Below are 20210 nucleotides of genomic sequence, written 5' to 3' on the forward strand. Positions count from 1 at the left end.
TGGAGATACATTGTCAACTGAGTTTCCCACCTTTCAGGTAATCCTAGCTTGTGTCAAGTTGACACAAAACTAGCCAACACCCATGGCATACATGCTTGTGTATGTACAAGTAGAGGTCAATGTGTGTGCACGTGTGTGTACATGTGTGTGCGCGTGTGTACATGTGTGTGTACATGTGTGTGTACATGTGTGTACATGTGTGTGCATGTGTGTGCATGTGTGTACATGTGTGCGCGTGTGCGTACATGTGTGCATGTGTGTACATGTGTGTGCATGTGTGTGCGTGTGTGTGCATGTGTGTGCGTGTGTGTACATGTGTGTGCGTGTGTGTACATGTGTGTGCGTGTGTACATGTGTGTGCGTGTGTGTAAATGTGTGTGTACATGTGTGTGCGTGTGTGTACATGTGTGTGCGTGTGTGTACGTGTGTGTACATGTGTGTGCGTGTGTGTACATGTGTGTGCGTGTGTGTGCATGTGTGTGTACACGTGTGTGGTATACATGTATGTGTGGGTGCATATGTGGATATGTACCTGTAGAGGCCAGAGGTCAACCTTGGGAGTCGTTCCTCAAGATGCTAGGCAGCATCTACCTTGTTCATTCAAACAGGCCATTCACTGAGCTGGAACTCACTGACTGTGTAAGATTGTCTGGCTGTGAACCCCAGGAGCCACCTGTTTCTGCTTCTCCAAAGCTGGCATTATGAGCATATACCACCACACCTGGCTTTTTTTTTTTAATGTAGCTTCTTGGGGGTAGAACCCTGGTCCTCATGCCAGTGTTTTGCCTGCTGAGCTATCTCCCTATTGTCCATCCCCCAGGCCCTTTTGTGGTACTTTGCTACTGCAGACTTCAACAACTGGCCCTCAGTGGACACGGGCTATCACAACTGCCACACAGCGCAGGACTGGGTGGTCCCACGGAGACCTACCATTCCTTGTTCCGAAATATTCCCAGTCCCAAATCATCACTGTAGCTACTTTCTGAAAAAGTGGGAACTCTTTCCTCTTCACACTTTTCTTTTGTTTATACTTAAGGGAAGAGGAGGCACATTTAGCATTGAGTGAACCTTAGATGCCAGTAGGCTGTCTGCAGTGCAAGCCATGCGGGACGCAGGTTGGTATGGTGGCACCAGTACATTACTCGTGGGGAACACTATATGAGCTGGATGGTTTCCCTGCTGCTGTTCACATTTGGGCATGCTTGACTCTCCTGCACAGGCAAGGAACGTACCCGAAGCTGGCTAACGTGCCTGTCCAAGGGACTGGGTTTACTCCACTCTTGATTGTCTCATTTCAAAGACTATGCCTTTTCCCCTGTGCCTCAGTGGTACCATCTGCCTGTAGCTGGGGTGCATGGCACTGCCAGGACGGTGTGGCACGCAGCCCTCCTTCTGCTGCTGTTGTAATGGCTGGCACTCTAGCACCAACTGCCTGTTTGCTCCGCCTTTTAAGGCAGATGAGTGCCCTGGGCCACGGGTGATTCCGAAACAAACAGTCATGGAGCCCGTACTGGCTGCATCCGATGGCATCTGTGCCCCATGATTGAAGCTCACTCTTCTTGCAGCCCGAGAGAAGTCACACGATGCCTGTGCCTCCACCCTGGTGAGCCTCCAGTGAGTCACTTCAGAAATTAAGCTCAGTCTGTCCTCCTGTCAAACAGCTCCTGTGTAACAATGTGTAAAATGGAGGTTAGCGTCCCTGGGCCGTCCTCTCCATTCTGATGCTGGTGATGTAAAGTGAGGAGAATCTGTCTAGCTGCAATCACTGCTGCTAACTGTCGTGAGGAGCACAGATCTCCCAGACTCCTCTGGGAGTGGAAGGGCACCACGCTGTTTGGGTTTCAGATGAGTAAATGAGGTGTGGAGATGCCAGCCTGTGTGTTGAAGCTCCTTCCTGGACCGCGGAGCTCCGTCGTAACCTATGGTTACCGCTCTTCTCTTAGAATGGACGATGACGTTATTGCCCAACAGGGAGAGAGGGTCTTAGGTTTGGATCAGATAGGAAACTGTTGAGGTCTGGAACTGAACTTTCATTTCCAAACAGGGGGCAAGGATGCCGGGGAGGTGTCCTGCTCCCCACCCCCTATGAGGGGCCAACATACTGTGGAACTCGTGTCTCCCATGGAGTTGACTTAGAGGGAAGGGGCAGACAGCACAGCCCCTGGGAGCAGCTGCAGACTGGCTCCCAGTAGGCCGGAGCTGGAGACAGCCCACACAGCCCTGAACTCCACAGTCATAGGGAACTCCTAAGTTAGACAAAGACAGACGTGCTAAAGAGATGTCATGACATCTGATCACAGGGCCTATATTAACTAATCAAGCCAGTCCCTCACAGACATGCCCAGACTGTTTGGGGCAGTTCCTTGATTGAAACTCCTGAAAAAGTCTTAACTTCTGCCAGATGAGCAAATCTAAGCAGAACAGTGGCTGAGGTCGCTGCCCTGTACGCCCTGAATCTCACCACCCGCAGCTAAGGTCAAACCATAGGAATTTCAATATTCGTTTCTCATGTTTAAACAAAATGACACTGGGCGTGTGGCTCCTTTGGCAGAGCGCTTGTCCAGCACACATGGAGCCCCGGGATTGGGCACCAGCACCACATAAACTGAGTGCTACGCATTCCTAGTAACTGGGAAGTGGAGGCAGGAGGATCAGGAGTTCAAGGTCACCCTCAGCCTCATAGCAAATTCAAGGCCAGCCTGGGCTACACAAGACCTGTTTCAAAAATAAAAGTATGAAACAGAAGCAAAACTAAAATATTATCATAGTCTCTTGGCATGAGGTCCCCCTTCAAACCATAGGACTCTAAGGTAGTAACGAGAGTCTTTCCGATCCCATCTGTGGAATCAAAACGTGACTTTTTACTCCCTGTTTCTCTCCTTGTTGGTCAAAGGCTTTATCAGTTAGCCCTACATTGATCTTGTGTCCCCGTGATAAGCAGAAACGGCTCACTTATCTCTGACCCTTTGCTGGAAAGGATATCCGGTCAACAGACACTGCCCAGACATGGCAATGCCAGGCACACGTCACACCTTAATCTACAATCTAACTCCATCTTCCATTAAGCCCGTGTCCCCATTTTATTATATCATCAAGTCAGTTATATATGGCTCACTGAGAAAATGCATTTTATGATCTTGTTAGAAGAAATGGCTTCACTGGGATCATTTTAAGCCGATAATTTCATACTTACATCCTCCTCAGTACCTGGGACATTAACTTATTAGCCATTCTGGTGTCAAGCCTAATGTGTTTTAAATACTTAAAACAAATACCAGGCACTGTGGGGCTGGAGTCTGGGTTTTCTGTCGCGTTGAGTGCCTTGGGTTACCAGGGGAAGTCCGTCTCAGCGGACTGTGAGGGAGGGCTTGGCTGCCTGCTCCTGTTAGGCAGGAAGCTTGGTTTCATCCAGGAGGGAGGGGGTGCCTGCTGAGCTACAGAAGCATCTCTGCTGCAGCTGCAGTGTTGAACTGTCCCCTTGGCTGGCCCTACAGCTGGCCCTGGAGAGCTGGGGGGCTGGGGGCTGTCAGGGCTGTGCTGCAGCCTCCTTGAAGGCAGGAAAGGCTTGGTGATAGAAGGCGAGCCCAGCTTCTGTGGGGTGGGGGAGTCACCAGGACAGAGACACAGCTGCCTGTTAGGGTCCCGAGCATGCATACACTTGTATGAGTATGACTGTGGCCCATCAATAATCTTACGTGTGTTGCTTGCAGGTGCTTACTTACATGTGTGCGTGTGCCTGTGTGTGTGTGTGTGTGTGTGTGTGTGTGGTATGTGGACATCCAGAGGTCTGTGTCAGGTGCCCTCAGTCTCTGATCGCCTTCCTTCTTCCTTCCTTCCTTCCTTCCTTCCTTCCTTCCTTCCTTCCTTCCTTCTTCCTTCCTTTTTCCTTCCTTCCTTCCTTCCTTCCTTCCTTCCTTCCTTCCTTCCTTCCTTCCTTCCTTTCTCCCTCCCTCCCTCCCTCCCTCCCTCCCTCCCTCCCTCCCTCCTTCCTTTCTTTCTTCCTTTCTTTCGATAGGATCTCACCAATTTGACTAATTGGCTGACTAATAAGCTTCAGGATCCACCTGTCTCTGCCCCTCACCCTCAGCACTGGGGTCACAGATGTGCACTGCTATGCCCAGATGTTATGAGTGCTGAGGATCCAGACCCAGGCCCTCATGTTCTTACAGCTAGTTCTCTACCTACCAAGCCATCTCCTAGCCTTTAAATTGTGTGTCCGTTGTCTGTCTGTCTACGCAAATATGTACATATGCAGAGGCCAGAGGATAATGTCATATCTTCCTCTAATGTTCTCCACCTTATTTTTTGAGACAGGGTCCCTCTGAGCAGAAATTTGCTGTTTTGCTTGGGCTTGCTATCCAGCAAGCTCCTAGGATCTGTCTGTCTCTGACCCCCAACCCTGGGAATATATGTGCTTATGGCCATGCCTGCTATTTAATGTATGGAAATATATGATGTGCATACGCCATACCTGACGTTTGATGTATGGGAATATATGATGTGCACATGAACATGCCTGACGTTTAATGTATGGGATATATGATGTGCACACGGCCATGCCTGACGTTTGATGTATGGGATATATGATGTGCACACGGCCATGCCTGACGTTTGATGTATGGGGATATATGATGTGCACACAGCCATGCCTGACGTTTAATGTATGGGGATATATGATGTGCACATGAACATGCCTGACGTTTAATGTATGGGGATATATGATGTGCACACGGCCATGCCTGACGTTTGATGTATGGGAATATATGATGTGCACATGAACATGCCTGACGTTTGATGTATGGGATATATGATGTGCACACGGCCATGCCTGACGTTTAATGTATGGAAATATATGATGTGCACATGAACATGCCTGACGTTTGATGTATGGGATATATGATGTGCACACGGCCATGCCTGACGTTTGATGTATGGGATATATGATGTGCACACGGCCATGCCTGACGTTTGATGTATGGGATATATGATGTGCACACGGCCATGCCTGACGTTTGATGTATGGGATATATGATGTGCACACAGCCATGCCTGACGTTTAATGGATGGGAATATATGATGTGCACATGAACATGCCTGACGTTTAATGTATGGGATATATGATGTGCACACAGCCATGCCTGACATTTAATGTATGGAAATATATGATGTGCACATGAACATGCCTGACGTTTAATGTATGGGATATATGATGTGCACACGGCCATGCCTGACGTTTGATGTATGGGGATATATGATGTGCACATGAACATGCCTGACGTTTGATGTATGGGGATATATGATGTGCACATGAACATGCCTGACGTTTAATGTATGGGGATATATGATGTGCACACAGCCATGCCTGACGTTTGATGTATGGGAATATATGATGTGCACACGGCCATGCCTGACGTTTAATGTATGGGAATATATGATGTGCACATGAACATGCCTGACGTTTAATGTATGGGGATATATGATGTGCACATGAACATGCCTGACGTTTAATGTATGGGGATATATGATGTGCACATGAACATGCCTGACGTTTAATGGATGCTGAGGATGCTATGTCACAGCAGACACAACTGCCTACTAAGCCACCTTTTCCAAGTCCCCCTTTTATTGCAAAGCCCAGGTGACCCTTCCCCAACCGTCTTGGCAGCCCCTGAGTCTTTTCAGCCTTGGGGATATTGTACTCTCCACTGGTCGGAGAGACGAGGCAGAAGAGTTGGTGAAGTTGGAAGCGTGAGCTGTGCTGGCTTTGGAGAAGGGGTGAGGAAGCCTTGTCCTGAATGTGGGCAGCACCATCCCTGAATAAAACGGGAAAGTGGGAGAAATCAGGTGCCTGCCGGTGTTCCTTGTTTTTCTGCTTCCTGCTCCCCTGAGCTGTGAGGAGTCCCAGCCACCCGCTCCCAGCTCCATGAACTCTGCCATGACTTCACACAATGATGAGCACGGCCATCTTAAGCCAGAAGCCAAATTAAAGCTTTCCTCTCAGATGCTGACTTTTGTCACGTAGTTCGTCAGTGCAATGAGTCGCCAATACAGATGCCTAGGCATAGGTTCAGGTCTACACACTGGCCTTCTCTCTCCAGGTCTTCTCTGGCCTTCTTCTTGCTCTGCCAATGGGCCATAGCAAAGAGAAGGGGCAACCAGGGCCTTTCCTGTCTGTGCGATCTCACCCCCACTGTCTCAGTGTGTGTCCCTGACTGCCTTATTTAAAGGGCATTTTTCCCCCAGTGCCGGAGGGCATATTCTCTTAGCATCTGCCCTATGGTGCAGTCATTAGCTTCTTTTACTTGTTACCTGTGCCCGCTCCTAGAATAGTGGCTCACACCTGTTTTACTAGCTGCATCCTAGCAGCAAAGATGACAAGCACCAGAGATTCTCAATAGTTTCCATTGTTGTAATTGTTGAGGGTGTGGACCAGTCCACCCTAGCGCCACAGCCCTCCAGTTCTATTTCTCAGCTAGCCTTGCATATAAAGCCACCTGCTCTGGACCAGCCTGGTTCTAGTGTATGAGGTACCAACCCACGGTGCTGTGGATCCGGGATAGTGGGATGTATTTATTAGACACCCACTGGCAGATGCAGGATCCTGAAGATGGCGCAGGACCATTGAGGTCCTGGAACTTGGTCAGAAGGAGGACAGAAGTGGCTTCACACAGGGTGGGATATACCTGTCTCAGCACTCCCCTACCCCTAGGATGGGTCACAAAACTCCAAGTGTCTCTGCAAGGGTTTCATGTGTATAATTTGCTGGTAAACTGTGTGGGGAAAATTGACCAAGGTCACTCAGGAGTAGATGTGGAGGTTAGCCCCCAAGATGACTGCATTTATGACATCGAACCAGACATCTACCGTCCATGTTGTCAAATCCCAGACTCATGCAGCCGTGCCTATAATACTCGGTAGATCTAATCCTGCCCAGCCGCAATCCCGAGTGCACTGCACTGGGTCAGGAGCAGCCAGGCCGTTCTCTTGCAGGAAACCCTTGAATGACTTTGAAGTCACGCTCCCACGAGGGACTTAGCACAGGTGTTTCCTCTGCTTGTCTTACCGTCATTTCTCACGGTGTCCCTGTCCTCACTTTCCTAGGTTAGCCTGGATGCTCACATTCCCTCATCCACTCCCTGCCCCTTAGCTCTTACATGGGACCTCTGGGCTGCTGTTTCTTCCTCATTACAGACCGTGCTACTTCTCCCTTCACCTGTCCCAACCTTCATAAAAACTACTTTTCTGGGTGCTCGCTGGCCTTTCCATTTCAGCCTCTCTCCCTCCCCATCTGCCCCGTGTGGTAAAGGCCTCTTAACCATGCGATTCCCTCATCAGTTCCCAAGGTCCTTAGGGCCATGAACTTCCAGCACATGAACAACGAGGGCACCAGGCAAGACACCTGGCCCCTAGCAGGGGCTTGGCAGGCACCTGCCGAGTGAGTGAATTGGTTTCTGTGGCTTGGTGAGTTCAGGCTGGGCTGTCAGACGAGCTAGCGGGCACTTGTTCTGCCAGTATCGATTTGCAGGCGAGACTCTATGTGTAAATGCATTTCACTGTTCTGCCCTAGGACCCAATTTTTGAAAATTAGATTTTAAATGTCGTATCCTTCTCACTTACGCCTTGTGCTTCCAGACAACCGGTGCGTAATGTAGAATGAAAGGCGTGGAAAATGGGCCCATTTAGTGAACTCTATTAGAAATCTGTTAGGCTATTTTTAAATTCTCATGGACCTTGTGCTCCTGAGGGTGGGCAGGAGAGAGGGAAAGAAGGACGGTGGGAGGGGGAGAGGGGAAGGGAAGGAAGGAGGGAACCCAGATGTGAGCTAGTGGGATACTGAGGACGGTGTGTGTTTTTCCATTTTAGTAGAATCCCAAATGTGATTTCGGAATCGAGAGACTGAAAATGAGATTCTGCCCAATAAGGCTGCTCCCCTCCACTCTTGCAGCGGGACCACGGGCTGCTTGGGTGCAATGCCGTGAGCAAGCTAGCCTCCACCCTGCCTCCCAGCCGATCTGCTCCTCAGGCTCTGCCATAGGTGGGAAACAGGTTCAGGCTGGGCCATCGGGGAGCTGCACAGAACTTGGCTCACTTGGGATATGATCTTTTGAAGGTGTGTGTGGAATGTTTAGTCTTTGTGTGTGTGCCCGTGTGTGTGTGTGTGTGTGTGTGTGTGTGCGCGCGCCCGTGTGATGTATGTCTTTGGTCTTTATGAGTATATATACACCTGTGTGTTGGCCAGAGGGTGACATGAGATATCATCCTTGATCACTCTTCACTTTCCCTCCTTTTATTTTTGGAGTCAGGGTCTCTCACTGAACATGGAGCTCACCAACTAGGCTAGGCTGGATGGCCACTAAGCCCTATCTCTACCTCCCCAGTGCTGTTCCTATGCCTGGCTTTTTACATGGGCGCTGGGGATTTGAACTCAGGTTCTCATGCTTGTGTGCTCATTCGAGTCATTGTCCCAGTTCCTAGTCTTTGCTTTCTGCCATGGCCAGAATATGCTGGTACCTGTTGCCTTGGCTGGTTGTCAGTGCTCTGAGGACTACAGCCTCGTTCTTACGATTCTCCTGTGAGAAGAACATGGCGCGCAGTACCAGTGCGGTCACTCACACTACCTAGCTGTGGTCATTGTTAGTACCAGTGCGGTCACTCACACTACCTAGCTGTGGTCGTTGTTAGTACCAGTGCGGTCACTCACACTACCTAGCTGTGGTCGTTGTTAGTACCAGTGCGGTCACTCACACTACCTAGCTGTGGTCGTTGTTAGTACCAGTGCGGTCACTCACACTACCTAGCTGTGGTCGTTGTTAGTACCAGTGCGGTCACTCACACTACCTAGCTGTGGTCGTTGTTAGTACCAGTGCGGTCACTCACACTACCTAGCTGTGGTCGTTGTTAGTACCAGTGCGGTCACTCACACTACCTAGCTGTGGTCGTTGTTAGTACCAGTGCGGTCACTCACACTACCTAGCTGTGGTCGTTGTTAGTACCAGTGCAGTCACAGTGCTTGATCCCAGCGGGAGCAGCGTGCTAGCATGTGGGTGGCACATAGCACACCATTATTGGACGTAGAGCTGGATGCTTGCACCTCCTCGGGTCCCAGGACTATGCCGAGGACTGGGGCTCCAATAGAGAGAATTCATGATTCTGAGAAGACAGGGCTTGCTCTGAGTAACCTGGATGGTTTGGAGTTCCTGCAAGCTCCACGGGAGCCACAGGGACAGAACGCAAGTTCTGGCGGGCCAGCGAGGATGTAGGTGGAAAGAATCAGGAGGCATTTGAAGTGGGTGCCTGGATAGTGGGGATGTGGGAACCAAATCAGGAGCCTAAGGGCAAACGGCTCTGTATCAGCTCCAGAGGTGACAGTGGTGGCAACAGAAGATGGTGGCCCAGCCCTGTGAGCTATCCAGACCCATCCCCTCCTCCCCTGCTCCCCTCTGAGAGTCGGCTTCATTCTCATGCTGCCTTTGAGCTGATAATGGCTGCCATCAGTCTACACCCGGAGTCTTTAGTGCTGGCCTTGGGGACTAGCAGACTCCCCAGCTGGTTCTACCATGCTGGAACGAACTCCAGGAAAAAAAGCTTGATGGACTCAGGCCTGGGGCAGGTGTGGCAAGGAGCCACCTGCATCAGGTGTGCTGGCACATGGTGAGGTGGATACGAACGATCAGCAGCCCCGTGGGGAAGAGCTCCGTGTTCCGGGGAAAGGCTTGGCTTGTTCTGTGGAGACTGTGTGTGGTAGGCAGTAGGCACAGCTGTAACAGGCTGTTGGCAGTAGAACAGCTAGCAATGTTTAGAAACTCCCTCTTGCTAAGGCCTGGTGGTATAAGAAGCCTCAGGGCTGGGGTATTTGCTTGTAGAGACTGGTATAGGAGCACATGGAACATGGTTTCCCATGTTGCTTAACTTCGTCCACACAGCTGTGTGTGTGTGCATGCGTGTGCGTGCCTGAGGGTATATGTGCACACACAGAGGCCAGAAGATAACCTCAGGTATCCTTCCCCAGGAATTGCCCTCTTCAGGTCTCCCCTTGGCCTGGAACTGATGGATTAAGCCGGGCTGGCTGAGCAGCAGGCACCAGGATTCACCTGTCTCTGTAACCTCAGTGCTGGAGTTACAAGTGTGCACCATTTAGAGCGTGTTAATATGGATGCTGGAGATGACGCTCAGGTCTCATGCTTGTGTGGTCAGCACATTAGGCATCCTGTTCTGTTTTCTTACCAGCATTGCAGGGCCCCACCACACCCCTCCCTGGGGGGGTGGCAGAGCCCTGAGCGCAGTGTCTCTATGGTACTCCTGCCAGTAGAACAGCAGGGTTTCCCTCTGTGAAGTTAGGATTCTGTCAGTGAAAGCCACTGTGTGCATCTTGGCAGCTGGGCAGCAGCCCTATGCACAGGGTAAAGCCTCGGCTTTGGGATATCACTAAGCTGGGGTGGATTTTTTTTTATTTTCTCCTGAAACAGCTCCCCTGGGCCTTAAATCCCTATCCTCAAAGGGATTCAGAGCAGCACTGTGAGAATTCAACAAAATAATGATGCGCAGGAAGCGTCCTGCCGGCGCCCGGGGTGGGCTTGCTTTCCTCAGCCTAAGAGGATCAAACACGGATTTGGTTTTCCACAACAAATATTTTAAGATAGTTTTCCATTTCAAAAGAAAGGTGCAGATTGCATTCCTTGATCTGCCTGTTAAAAGGGAATGAAGAGAATCATATCTGTGTGTGCACATGCCTGCACACTCACACAGTGCACACGAGCATACGTATATACATGCCAGTATATATCTGGATGCATATGTGAATATGAGCATGTTTGCATGCTCCCAAGTGTATAAGTATATATGTGTACATGAAGCATACACTTTTATGTGTAAGCCCATGGGCGTGCATGCATGTGGTCACATCTGCACATGCCTGTGTGTGCACACATTCATGCCTGGGCTTGTCTCAGACGTGTGCAGCAAGACAACATATATAAATCAGCATTTTAAACAATTTTTGAAATTCTGTAAATTAACCTTATGGTCACAACTTCTCCATTTAAATGCATGAGGAGTCAGGAAAGCAAACCCAGGAACCTGCTGCTGCCAGCAGGGATGGAGGACAGGCAGCCGGTCTGCCCACCTAGAAGACATTTGGCTAGGATGTGCGTGGGGCTGGAAGTGAGGCTGCTTATTGCTGAGAGCATTAGCATTTTCTGACCTGTTCTGCACCCTGCCAGCATTTGGCTTTGGTTTTCTCATTGACTCCGACATCAGGCTGTGCGCTGGAGGGTACCAGGAGATGGCAGGGAGGAAGCTGGGTGGATCTGGGAAAGTGGGGCTCACGGCATCATGTGATACCCAATTAGCCAGTGACAAGCATGGCAGGTAGGGCTTGGGCTTTATCCCCTCTACAGCCAAAGCTCACAGTAGCTCCCTGACCTCCAGAGGCCCCCTTCCTTCCATCTAAGCCACTTCCTGGCTATGAGTAGCAGATAGTCAGCACCGTCTTGAGGCATACAGTGGGCTCAGGGACAGTCTGGCGCATCAGAACTCAGCCTTCCGCCATCCCACAGAGGAGACTGGAAGCTGGGCTGTGAATGTTGTCTGCTCTTCCTTCCTGGAAAGGGGGGTGCCAGGGTAGCCTTGCCCCACTCTGCGCTGAGAACGTTTCACACACGCAGTCTTCATGTCACTGCGGCGTGAGGTCACACAGCTGGTCTTCACACCACTTATGGTGTGAGGTCGTGTGTAGTCACTCACCTGGCCTGGAGAGACCTGCAAAAGTGGAGCTGGCCTCACAACTACTTCCATGTATGACAGCAACTGTGGGGACACAGAGCCTGTCTTGCTAGACATCTTTGCGCGTGGGATCATGTGCTGCACCAAATAATCACAATGTGAGCTCAGGGAAAATGACTCGGAAATCTTCAGGAAGCTGAAATGAACAGACAATGCCCACATTCAAGGATGTAAATCTTACGGTATGTGCCATGGCTGTTCTAAATCAGCCATGCCTACTCATGCGCCAGGAAACCCCTCCAAGACCTCTCATTCAGCTCAGTCCCTCCAAATTTCTCTTAACCATCCCGCCTAACTAAGCCTGAGGCCTTGCCTCTCTCCCTGAGGAACCCAGAAGAACTGCTACCTGGAGCAACTCTCTGAGGCTCGTCCTGCCTTCCTGTGAAGGTTCTTGTCATCAGCTTGCTTTGCTTTCTTTTCTTTTGTAACAATGTTTTTTCTTTATTCTGTGAACATTCCATAAATGTATACAATGTATACGGATCGTAGCCATCCATCCTTACATCTCTTCAGCTCCCTTTGGTGCCCCATCCTCTCTCCCACTTAGCACCACCCATGTGCACATTGGATAGGGGAGTGGCTCTCCTTTCTCTCCTCTCCCAACAGCCTTCAACTTGCCAGGAGCTCCTCCAATACGGGTGTTCATACTGGAGTTTTGTCTTTTTTGATCTTGTGTGTGTCTTTGGCAGGTAACAATAGCAGTTGAATGTATACATGAGCCACACCACATCCAGAAGTCAGCATCTCATGGCTCCCCTCCCCATCTTACATTCTTCCTACCCTCTCTCCTGTGGAGCTCCGAGGCTGTCATGGTGGGAGTCTGGAGTTGATGACCCATCTACAGCTGAGCACTCAGACTCTGCACTTGGACCAGTTCTGAGCAGCCCAACTGTCTTGAGCCCAGGGTGATGCAGTACCCGTGGTCCCGACACAGGATCTTGTACAGCAGCTGTGTTTTCTGGAACCGCAGAGAGAAGCCCTTTCTGTTAATACATCTTCATTCTCCGGGACCCGCATCCATTAGCTTTCCTTTCTCTCTGCAAATCTTCCCATTAGAGGAAAAGAAAGGATAATTAGCAGCCCCGGACTGAACAAGCCCTTGCAATGTTCATTGACTGTTTGGTGATGTATTCATTTGCGTCTGGCTTAAAATTCTATAAGCAATATTTAGCAACCTTGGAAGGACAATATACTTACAGCTTCAGGGTTCTCTCTTAAGAGCCGTGTTCAGCTGGGACATATACCATGGCAACATTGAGTCTGGGCTAAACAGGTGTGAAGAGGCAGTGGGACACCTGTGCCAGCACACACAAGACACGGTTATCCCGGAAGGGTGAGCCAAGATGAATATGGACATTAAAAACTCGAGGCTTGGGAGATGGCTCAGGGCAGTGCTGACCTACCGTTGAGTGTGAAATGAGCTGTGTGCGCATCAGCTTTGTGGGAAGGGTTGCCCCAGCTCTCAAGGCCCAGCACAGTCGGTTCCATTTCAACTGCCAAGACAGAATGGCTGCAAGATTGTCTCCCTCAACTTCTGGTGTTCCTGGGACTTCTGAACTGGTGGGTTCACTCTTCATTTTTGTACATGGCTTAATCTTCCAGACAAAGCTGGAGGGCGTCTAGAGCCTTGGATATTTGAAAGTTGTCAGGATTCCAGCTTTCCCTTTGTTTTCTCATTTTCCTTCTGAAAATTTTTACTAAATGGAAGGTAAATTTTGGTCTGAGTGTCAATTATTGTAATCTGTTAACTTCCTTTGCAAAAATAGGTCAAATGTCCCTTCCGTTATTGTGTGTGTGTGTGTGTGTATGTGTGTGTGTTTGCATCCAAATGAACGATTTTTCAGCTTTTAAAAATGTGCTAGCATGAATGTGGTATGTATATGTATATGCAGGCAAACATACACATAAAATTAAAACAAATACAATTTTGAAAATATTATAATAGCTGGGCATTGTGACCATGTCTTTAATCCCAGCACTGAGGAGGCAGAGCCAGTAAGATCTCTGTGAGTTTGAGGCCAGCATCGTCTATAGAGCAAGTTCCAGGACGGCCAGGCTTCTACATAGGGAGATCCTGTGTGTGTGTGTGTGTGTGTGTGTGTGTGTGTGTGTGTGTGTGTGTGTGTGTATGGTTGGTATGTAAAATAAATTTTAAAAATTAGTTTAAAAAGATAAACTATTCTTTCATTGTTGGCTTGTTGGCTACACAAAAGTCATTTTCGTATTGGCCCTCTGGGTCCCATGGTGCTAGGTTCTTTTTATAGTTAAATAGCACCAAGTATAGGGAGCTGCGGAGACGGCTCAGTTGGTAATGTACCTCCTGGGAAAACATGAAGACCAGAGTTCAATTCCCAGCACCCATTTAAAAGCCTGGTGTGGTGGTGCTTGCTTTTCATCCCAGCTGAGAAGGTGTGATCCCTGAGGCTGGCCCGCGCCTGGCCAGCCAGGCCAGTGAGCCCCAGGCTCGGTGAAAGACCGTGTCTCAGAGTGAGATGTAGAGAGACTGAGGGACTTACCTGATGTCTGCCTCTGGCCTCTACCTGTACGTGTGCACACACACACATACACAAACACAGGCACACACATGCATGGGTACACACAGATACAGACACATGTGCACAGGCATACACACATACACAGCACACACACACGCGTACAAGTCATACACATACATACACATGCACATATACATCCACATAAATAATACTAAGTACAATGCCTTGCACGAAATGGGTTAAACACCTGTAACACTGACCAATGCTCGTAGCATGCACAAATTTACCGTATTCAATTATCAATCAGTCTCCACTTAATTTGGATTCATTAAACTAATTATCTGAAATTCATTCTAATAGTAGTGCCATCTGAATATCGGCTTCATTGGGCAAACGGGGAACACTGACTCACGCCTCTCCCCTAGTAAGAGCCCGAGGTCCCATTGTTTCCTTTGGCATCTCCTGAGCACCTCGCCTCATTCTGGGGCTCGCCAGCTCCCCAGAGGCACCTCTCCTGTAGACTCTGGATGGAGACTCAGGGAGGAGGAGGGGAGTAAGAAGGGGGATGTCCTCTTCTGGGTCAGCGTGTTAGAGGTTGTGTTACTTTGGAAGCTGAAAGTCTAGACTCCATGCCTATGGGCTGGCACGTCTCGAAGGTTGTGAATCAACTCAGTGCGTATACTGTGTGGCGCTCATAGACAGCCTGGTTCAGCAGGGAGCCGGGTACTCAGGGCTTGCAAACTCTTATACCAAACAATGTTCCGCCCAGATGTCAGCCTCCAGGCAAGCTGGGAAGCACAAGAAGTTGAATATTCAAGGGGAGTCTTCGGGCTACCAGCTACAGAAGCCTAGTGGAGTTACTCTTCTGCTGGCAGAAGTAACTTCAGGGAGGAGAAAGTTTTATGTGGTTTTATATAATTGTTCCATTAATCCTTTCAGGAATGTCTTACAATGTATTTTGATCACGCTTATTCTTTTTTCACCCAGAGCCACCTCCTAGACAAGTTTTTTTTTCTTTTTGCTTATGATTTCAGAGAGAAAATTTCATCATGGTGGGCCGGGCATAGCAAATGGGGTGGCTGTGTCTGCAGCCATCACGGTGGGGCAGGCAGGGAAGGGGGGGGCATGTCCACAGTCTTCTTTGTTAGATTGAAGAAAAAGCAGGTAGTAACTTCAAGGCCCATCCTTGGTGACGTATTTCTGTTTAAGCACACTCAGTAGCAGTGTGAGCACAAGGTGGCAGAGGGCAGATCCTCACACCTTGTTGGGTCAGGAAGAAGAAGGCTCAGAGTAGAACCAGAAGCAGATGCTACCTTCAGAGCTGGCCCCTGGTGACCCACTTCAGATAGCTGGAGACCAAGCCTTCGGACACAGTGTCCTTTGGAGGACATTTCACATCTAGACCACAATGGGGAATCTAGCATGTAGCATCTAATTTATTTAACAAAATATTAGTTTGACAGACCAGATTATTTATAAACATGAGTTCATAGCAGTTTTAGAGCTGTCTGTTTTGGAAGGAAGGTGTTATCACACACACTGACAGACTGACAGTGAGCTACCTGTAAGAATATTGGGGTAACCCAATGACAGGGCTTGTGTCTGACTCCAGCTGCAGAGACAATCGGGGCCCCTGCATACTTGCAGTTCATGGCTCCAGGCAGCCACGTGGATGAACCCGAGGGCTTTCCAAGGCAGCATGCTGTTCTTGTTAGAGCCTTGACCACAATCCTTTGTTTTCGGCTTTTAAATGAGCAGTCGTGGTTTCCCTCCGTTTGGGATGCAGCTGCGCTCACTCTCTCGTTGGGTTTTGTCTTGCAGAAGCCAGTGTGAAGGCAGCCGCTGTGAAGTGTATGGACATGCTGGAGGGCTGGCTGCGCAGGTGAGGAGCTGTTCGCCCTGCAGACTCCGGGGGCATCTGCTTGCTTTATCGGGGATGCAGTAAGGCAAGGACTGGGCTGGTCAATCTCTACAGCAAGTTAACAAAGAAAAGCAGGAAAACGCCCTCTACATCCCCGGGGGGAGGAGCAGGTGCTGTGCCAATGTCTCCTAGCCCAGGCTCTCCCTTGACAAAGTGAATAGATTAGAGTGTTTAAATGCATCTTGGCGAGAACACAGGGCCATTTTCACATCTTCGAACGAGAAAAGCCTCTTTGGGATACTGAGTTGAGGATTCATGCTGTGGTTTGCTTTTCCTTTCTGTGTCAGCCTCTGAAGGGGGCTTAAGGACTAGGAACCAGTTTATGCCCAGAACAATGTAGGAATGTACATTGTAGGTTCTGTTTTGAATCCCGAATCAAAACCAGCGTGAAAATTCCTGGTTGCTTTTTTTTTTAAACCCAATTAGGAATTCAGATCGGAGAAGCATTAGCGACGCCACAGCACGTCAAGCTGTTTCTGGTTTTCGGGGATTTCTACTTCTGGAAATAAACCCCAGCCAGCGGGATCTGGTCCTAATTAAGGGAACAAGTTCGACAATGTAGTCTGCTTTTCCTCCCTGGCAGCCAGTTTGGTTTTATGGAAACATCTTGCTACTATTTTGGAAATTGCTAAGTGGCTCTGGAATAGATTTGCCTTAAACCTTTGTCTGCTGGGACAGTACAGAGGCTTTTCCCTTCAGGGAGCAGGGCCAGGCATTCATCCCCAGGGCATGGGATTAGCCTCAGGTTGCAAGCCAAGTCCTTCCGCCTGCCAACTGACCTTGCCACCCCGAGACCTGGAGAAAGCGGTGGCAGAGCCGGTCGATGGAAGGCAGCTGTCAGGATTTGTCAGGAGCGTACACAGGTAGCTCAGGCGCTTGGCTCTGAGGCTGGCTTTCCTGCCCTGTCATGTGCTGGGAGGGGCTTTCTGACACGCGTCTCTCCATCTTATTCCTGCTACCCTCTATTTCAGGCATGCAAGCCACTTGCAGTCATCTTAGACTCTTGGTCAGCACCCTGTTGCCCTAGAACATGAGCACTGCCAGACAGACAGACACCTCCCCAGCTGCGCTCTGCACCTACGACCTACCCACCCTCAGGAAGGATTAGCTGTCTTTCCTGTGTGTGTTCACTCCTCCTGTATAAGGGTTGGCATGCACGTGCTGGGGCACACATGATAACTCGCAGGGGTCAATTCTCTTCCTATACTCAGTGGGCTCCAGGTGACAAAGGAACTCGGGTCCCTGGGCTCGTTGCCCGTGCTGAGCCACCTCACCAGCCCATTGGCAGCGTCTTTTGCTACAGATGGGAGGAAGGTCTCTGTCTTTGCGGATAGGTGGATATAACTCAGCAGGAGACATCCAGGCTGGCTCCTTGCACTGCCCTGATCTGTGCACGGTTGCACTCAGGGCTTCTACGTGTGGGCACCCGACCTGCTTCCTAGGGCGGGTTCAGACTTCAAGCTGGCTTCTCTCTCCTCCACATGTTTGGTTTTGAGTCCCATCAGCCTCCGAGGTGCCCCAGAGATCTACATCCGCCTTGCCAGTGGAGCCATGTTTCTCACTGGATGACATATGACCCCCTCTGCTCTGGCAGCGAACTTCTGCCTCCAGGGTGGCCCAACCAGCCCATTCCCTGTGTGACCTGGTTCATGCTCATCCAGGACTCAGCACAGAAGCGATTTTCTGTGGCATCCTCCTGCCACCTCCTGCTGTCTTTTTAATATCCAGAGCCACAGCCACTGTTTGCTCTGAGAATTCTGTCCAACTTTGGCAGGCCAACCTCCTGAGAAGCACCCTCAGTCACATTAAAGGCCAGCACGCTGTCTGCCATGTGCTAAACCGACAGTTATGTAGTTTAAGAATCAATGGATCAAGCCAGGCAATGGTGGCGCACGCCTTTAATCCCAGCACTCAGGAGGCAGAGGCAGGCAGATCTCTGTGAGTTCGAGGCCAGCCTGGTCTACAAGAACTAGTTCCAGGATAGGTTCCAAAGCTACAGAGAAATCTGTCTTGAGGGGGAAAAAAGCAGTGGATCAGTAGCAGTTACCTCTTGAAGCTCTATTTATTTTTATTTTCTGTGTACGGGTTTTGCTCGCACACATGTCTGTGCACCACACAAGTACGATGTCCACAGAGGCCAGAAAACCTCTCTGTATTCCCTGGGACTATAGTTACAGATGGTTGTGAGCTGCCCTGTGGGTGCTGGGAACTAAACCTGGCTTCTCTGGGAGAACATCTAGTGTTCTAACCACTGAGCAATCTCCCCAGCCCCTGAAGCTTTATTCTTGGCTGCTAAGGTTAAAACTCAAAGCATCCCATGTCCAAACCCGTTTGCCTCGGTATCCAGTCTGATTCACAGTAGAATGTTAAAAAGCAAAACAAAGCCACTCCAAAGAGCCTCACCCACTTCCCGTTCTCCTTCAGGCTGTTTCAGAGGTGACAGCACTGTGGGATGTGTTAGTTTAGCTCCTTTCCCCTCAGGGCTGAGCTCTGCTTTAATTCCCATCTTCTCAATTATCACATATTCGCTGTGAGCTTTTCCGCAGAGTCAACGGTAATATTTAAAGAATCCTTGCTTTCGCCTGTGGTTTTCTGAGGCAGTCTCTTTCTGTAGCCTAGGCTTGCCTTCAACTCAAGGTCCTCTCACTTCAGCCTCCCGAGGGCTGAGATCAAAAGTGCTCACCACAACTCTTCTTGGCTCAGAGGTTTTTCCTTTGGGGCTAGAGAGATAGCTCAGTTGGTGAAGTGCTTGCTCTGAAACAGTGAGGACTTGTGCTTGGTACCCAGCCTCCAGGTTGACTAAAGGGACTAGCTATGGCCAGGTGTACTTGTAATTTCAGCGCTTGGGAGATGGAGACAGGTGAGTGAGTCCCTGGGAGCCATATTGGAGTAACTGGCCAGTGAGAGGTGCCCCCACATCCATCTATCTATCTATCTATCTATCTATCTATCTATCTATCTATCTATCTATCTATCATCTATCTATCTATGTATCTATCTATCTATCTATCTATCTATCTATCTATCTATGTATCTATCTATCATCTATCTATCTATCTATCTATCTATCTATCTATCTATCTATCTATCTATGTATCTATGTATGTATGTATGTATGTATGTATCTATCTATCTATCTATCTATCTATCTATCTATCTCCCCCCTTCCCTCTCCTCCTTCCCCCACTCTCAAAACAAGAGGGGTAATACCCAGGGATCAACACAGAAGTTTCTCTCTTCCTTTCTCCACTCTCCTCTTTCTCTCTTCTCCCTTTCCCCTCTGCCCCTCTCCTTTCCTCTGTAGATGAAGTACATTTGTTATAACAATCTCATATTTTGTGTTGTAACCACTGCAGAGGGGAAATGCTTATTGTCCAATGAAAGACAGGTCCCTCTGGTTGTCAGGGCCAGTTCTCACCTGCCCCTGCCCCAGGGTGCGCACGCTGGCTTTCTCTATGCGCGTGTGTAGAGTCCATTGTATGCATGGTTGGGGAACATTCTTTACCTTTCCAGCCGGTCTCCACTCTCTCTGCTTTGTTTGCCTGGAGCTGGATCTGAAGCCTTTGCTGCAAACCATCAGGGCACTTCAGAGGCTGCTGGTTTATTTTTCTGCCCTTGCACGCTACTTCATCTCTCAAGTGTTTACTTGAGGGTGACTCAGACTTTCAGAGTCAAAGCAGCAAAGACCCTGGCGTCTTCTCTGGATGTGAGGTGCTCCGAAGCCCCTGTGTGTGCCTCTGGCTTGTGGTAGGAGTACTCGAGAACCCAGGTGTCTTATCTGAAATTTATTTTGAAATAAAGAGCTCTAGGACTTCTCTCTAGAGCAGATGTGATTCTTTCTTAAAAACCTAACGTTTACCTACTAATTTATCTGGAAACTTCTACATGAATGCCCTCACAGGCCATGGTAGCTGGGAAGGTTACTCAGCTAACAAATCCCGGGAGGGTTCAGTAAGCCATGGAGTAGTATCTACCAGGGCTCCCGGACATGTTCTCAGTCGCTCACACCAGCA

The 20210-nt window shown here is 49.4% G+C and overlaps 1 protein-coding gene across 3 annotated transcripts in view; it reads left to right on the forward strand.

The window, feature by feature from the left end:
• Disc1 (DISC1 scaffold protein) overlaps nucleotides 1–20210 on the forward strand; it is a 170784-nt gene that overhangs the window by 110976 nt on the left and 39598 nt on the right. For 2 of the 3 annotated variants that reach the window (XM_075977689.1, XM_075977684.1), the window contains exon 10: nucleotides 16098–16158. In XM_075977689.1, the coding sequence (XP_075833804.1) occupies nucleotides 16098–16158 (61 nt within the window). Of the gene's footprint in view, nucleotides 1–12470; nucleotides 12549–16097; nucleotides 16159–20210 lie in introns of those variants that run through there. The other variant, XM_075977685.1, reaches the window with a different exon arrangement.

This window comes from Microtus pennsylvanicus, chromosome 6, assembly GCF_037038515.1.
Source record: "Microtus pennsylvanicus isolate mMicPen1 chromosome 6, mMicPen1.hap1, whole genome shotgun sequence".
NCBI classification, from domain to species: domain Eukaryota; kingdom Metazoa; phylum Chordata; class Mammalia; order Rodentia; family Cricetidae; genus Microtus; species Microtus pennsylvanicus.